The sequence below is a fragment of the Branchiostoma floridae genome, chromosome 14 (genome assembly GCF_000003815.2).
Source record: "Branchiostoma floridae strain S238N-H82 chromosome 14, Bfl_VNyyK, whole genome shotgun sequence".
NCBI classification, from domain to species: domain Eukaryota; kingdom Metazoa; phylum Chordata; class Leptocardii; order Amphioxiformes; family Branchiostomatidae; genus Branchiostoma; species Branchiostoma floridae.
In genome coordinates this window covers 19,575,635-19,578,822 of record NC_049992.1, presented here as the reverse complement: position 1 = coordinate 19,578,822, position 3,188 = coordinate 19,575,635, and the positions used below count along the sequence as shown (strand labels likewise).

General features: G+C 39.7%; 1 protein-coding gene across 1 annotated transcript in view; it reads right to left on the bottom strand.

Annotated features, from left to right (window-relative positions):
* Positions 1–547: 547 nt before the first annotated feature.
* The window catches only part of LOC118431016 (beta-1,4 N-acetylgalactosaminyltransferase 1-like), a 9,334-nt gene continuing 6,693 nt past the window's right edge, over positions 548–3,188 (bottom strand). The window contains exons 10-12 of the mRNA XM_035842088.1: positions 2,908–3,031; positions 2,062–2,184; positions 548–1,538 (exon numbers count right to left, since the gene is read on the bottom strand). Of these exons, the coding sequence (XP_035697981.1) occupies positions 1,360–1,538; positions 2,062–2,184; positions 2,908–3,031 (426 nt within the window). The 3' untranslated portion in view covers positions 548–1,359. The remainder of the gene's footprint in view (positions 1,539–2,061; positions 2,185–2,907; positions 3,032–3,188) is intronic.

The following is a 3,188-nucleotide window of genomic DNA, read 5'->3' as shown; positions in this document are numbered from 1 at the left end:
TAATGTCTAAAAAGGACGTCAGTTTAACCCTTAAACCTGAAACTCCCGAGTGGGGTCCTGGCATTTGGACCCCTGGCGTACATTTTTTTTCTATTTGCTTTTTGGACAGGCGAGGACGATGTGGCACTGCACTCAAGTTTTTGTAACTTATATTAACAATGCCACATACATGGTACAGACAGAAGGAAAGTCGTGTAAAGTGCCTTTCCCAGGGGCACAACGTCGGGGGGCACGGTGGGAATCGAACTCAGGACCCATAGATTCCGAGCCGAACGCTCTACCAGTTACGCCACGCCGACGCCACATGGCGTACATTTTGAAGTGTCATACCTGATCCTTTGGACCTGCACCGTACATGTACCTGAATTTTTTATATTGATACCCACCCCTACCAAAAATAGATTTTCAATTTTTTGTTCTTTCATATCTTATTATATGAATTTATATTTACATATAATTCTATGATATCATTTATCTGTTTTCTCATATGTCTACTTTTTTTTCATTTTACGGCACAAATGTGCTCAGCTGATTTGCAAGATTGACAGTGTGTTTAAAAACTTTATTTCAACATGGCCTTACGTAAAGATGCATTGAAAGATGCTTATTGACGCAAAAATACACTTTTTAATGTATAACCCCTTTTTAAATCTTTCTTAAAATTACAGTCACATGCATATTTGGCGTCTTTTTACAAAACAGACATAAATGGAACTATTAAAAATTCAACATTGCAGATTTTATCATATTCATAGTTGTAAATCGCCATGTAAAAAAAGCTCCAATGTTGACGTCGCGGTTTGTCATATATAATTATAAAAAATAGACATTTTCAAACCTATATTCTAAAGGTGCTACCTAATTAAAGACAGACGTTCTGCGTTAACCCTGCATATCCTTGCAATAGCTCTAACGAGTCGTCAACCAATCAGACTGACAGACATTCCTGTGATTAGAGAGAAAGGAACAAATCTCGCTGCTTCTCGACCGTAGGTGGTGACGTAATTGTCTGGTGATTCATGACAAGCACTTAACGTGTAGTCAGACGATTGTGTATATAAACTTCATATAAAGTCCGTATTGACATTTCTCAATGCGCAGCCGTACGCACAAAATGCATTTCATGTGCACTCCAATCGTTTTTTTTTTTGTGGTCAGTTTGATGTACGCATACAGTACAGTACAGTCCAATTCACAATACCTAAATCTGACATAATACAATTTAAAAGCATATGAGGTACGTATTGTGCGTGCGGCTGTGTAAGAAAAAAAACTCTATACGGACCTAGGACGGACTTGATATGTACACGGTCGTCTGTTTCACATACGCAAAGGTCTTGCATGAGAGGATAATTTTGTCTACTGAGAGTTATGTCCCAGGCACGTCAGGTTGTCCCTGAGTAAGTTATGCGTGTCCTCCATGCCCATGTCTGCTGCCCGCTGCTGTCTGCTGGTACCGACGCTCCGGTCGTCCTGTCCGATAGTCACGTGCTGACACACCGCGATCCGGAGTCTGCCTAGGGCAGCCACGAAAAACTCTACAGGAAAAAAAGGAAGAGTTTCTCGTAAAAAATATAATCCGCGATAGAAATACCTGCAAGTAAAAAATTCTTTGATAGTGTAAATTCATTTATCTTCGCATGGACTTTCTTGAGAAAAACGAGTTTTTTTTGTTTTTAGCTGGTGACAATTTTCGGCATTTTCCCGGTGGAGACAATATTTTATACAAAATTTCAATGTATGAGCACAATTAAAATGTTTGATGAATTATAAGTAATTTTTGCAATTTCATTTGATATCTATATGACAAGGGGGGAAACTTTGGCATTTCTCATAATACATCACAGTGCGCATGTGCATCTGAAACCTCCAACTAGCCCATGTTTCCTTTTGTTAGACAGGAAGTGGCAATCTCCAAGCAGATCCTACGGTGCCATAAGATAGTATCAAAGCTGGCCAATGAGTATAGCCGGCCAAAGGGAGTCGAACTGGTACGGTGGGTTTGCTACTATATTACGCCACCGTGGATCTGCTTGGAGATAAAGGTAGTAGAAGAATTACCCGACATGCCCCTCCCCTGCCGCCCGTTCCGTGCCTGTGCGGGGTGGGGATCAAACCCCACCCCCCTGATGTCAGCTGTGGACGCCAGGAAAAAACTATCCACGCGGTCTGCAGCGTGACAACCTGGGAGATAACAGAAGGTTTTAATAATCAATTGTAATGTAACAAATAACAAAGGTTCTATTGCAAATCCATGCCCATGGGACTAATTGTGAGTGAAGAAAATCAAATACATGAAATGATTCAAAACAGGCAAATGTAAACAACTGTTGCTGCAAAAACATGTCTCTCAAGTCACGTGTCGGAAATGCCAGTTCATTGGTTAGGAAAACCGTCGGTTATGAAAAATCTATTTTTTTGCCCATAAAGTCTCAATGTATACGTCATATCTATCCGCACACAGACACTACAAAAAGGAAGACGGTAAAAACAAAAAGGGCAATCTAAAAAAAGATAATAAAAACAGAAAGCTGCTTTAGACTAGGGCACAATACTAAAGGACAAGCAATGATATATGCAGGTATAAATTATGATAAGACGGGTATGGTAGAAAACAAAAATAGAATATCACGGCAGCTAAAATAAACTGCCAGTATAACATACAGCATCCATTTAAATAACAAAACAATTACCAAATAGTGATACATATTACAGGCAACATACAATTATAAGAAATACTTCTAATTATTGTATAAGTCAATCAAGAAGCTTCTTCACCACAATGTCTTTTTGAAGAAAAATTAATATTGTTAGTCATGTTTCACACATGTCAAGTTCTGTAATTCATTTTCAATATTGATTTAAGTATTTGATTAAAAGCCGGATGACAGTTCTGTATGGACGTACCGGGATACCCCTGCACCTGATGGTACACCTGCCGCTGACTCTCCAGACACGCGTGTGTGGCGTTCCCGAGGATACGGTAAGTACTGCCGAGGCTCTGGCCGGGGTTTTCCACCGTACCTCCAACCTATAGGTTCGGTTTAAACAGAACAGGATGCTCTTTGATAATTTTTTTATAACAATAACAAAAGGAAACTGATACATTGCGTGTATTCATCTAAAATTTAGTATATCGTCATATGTCACTGTGCATGACCACTTCATACGAGGGTCGGGTGCGCGTG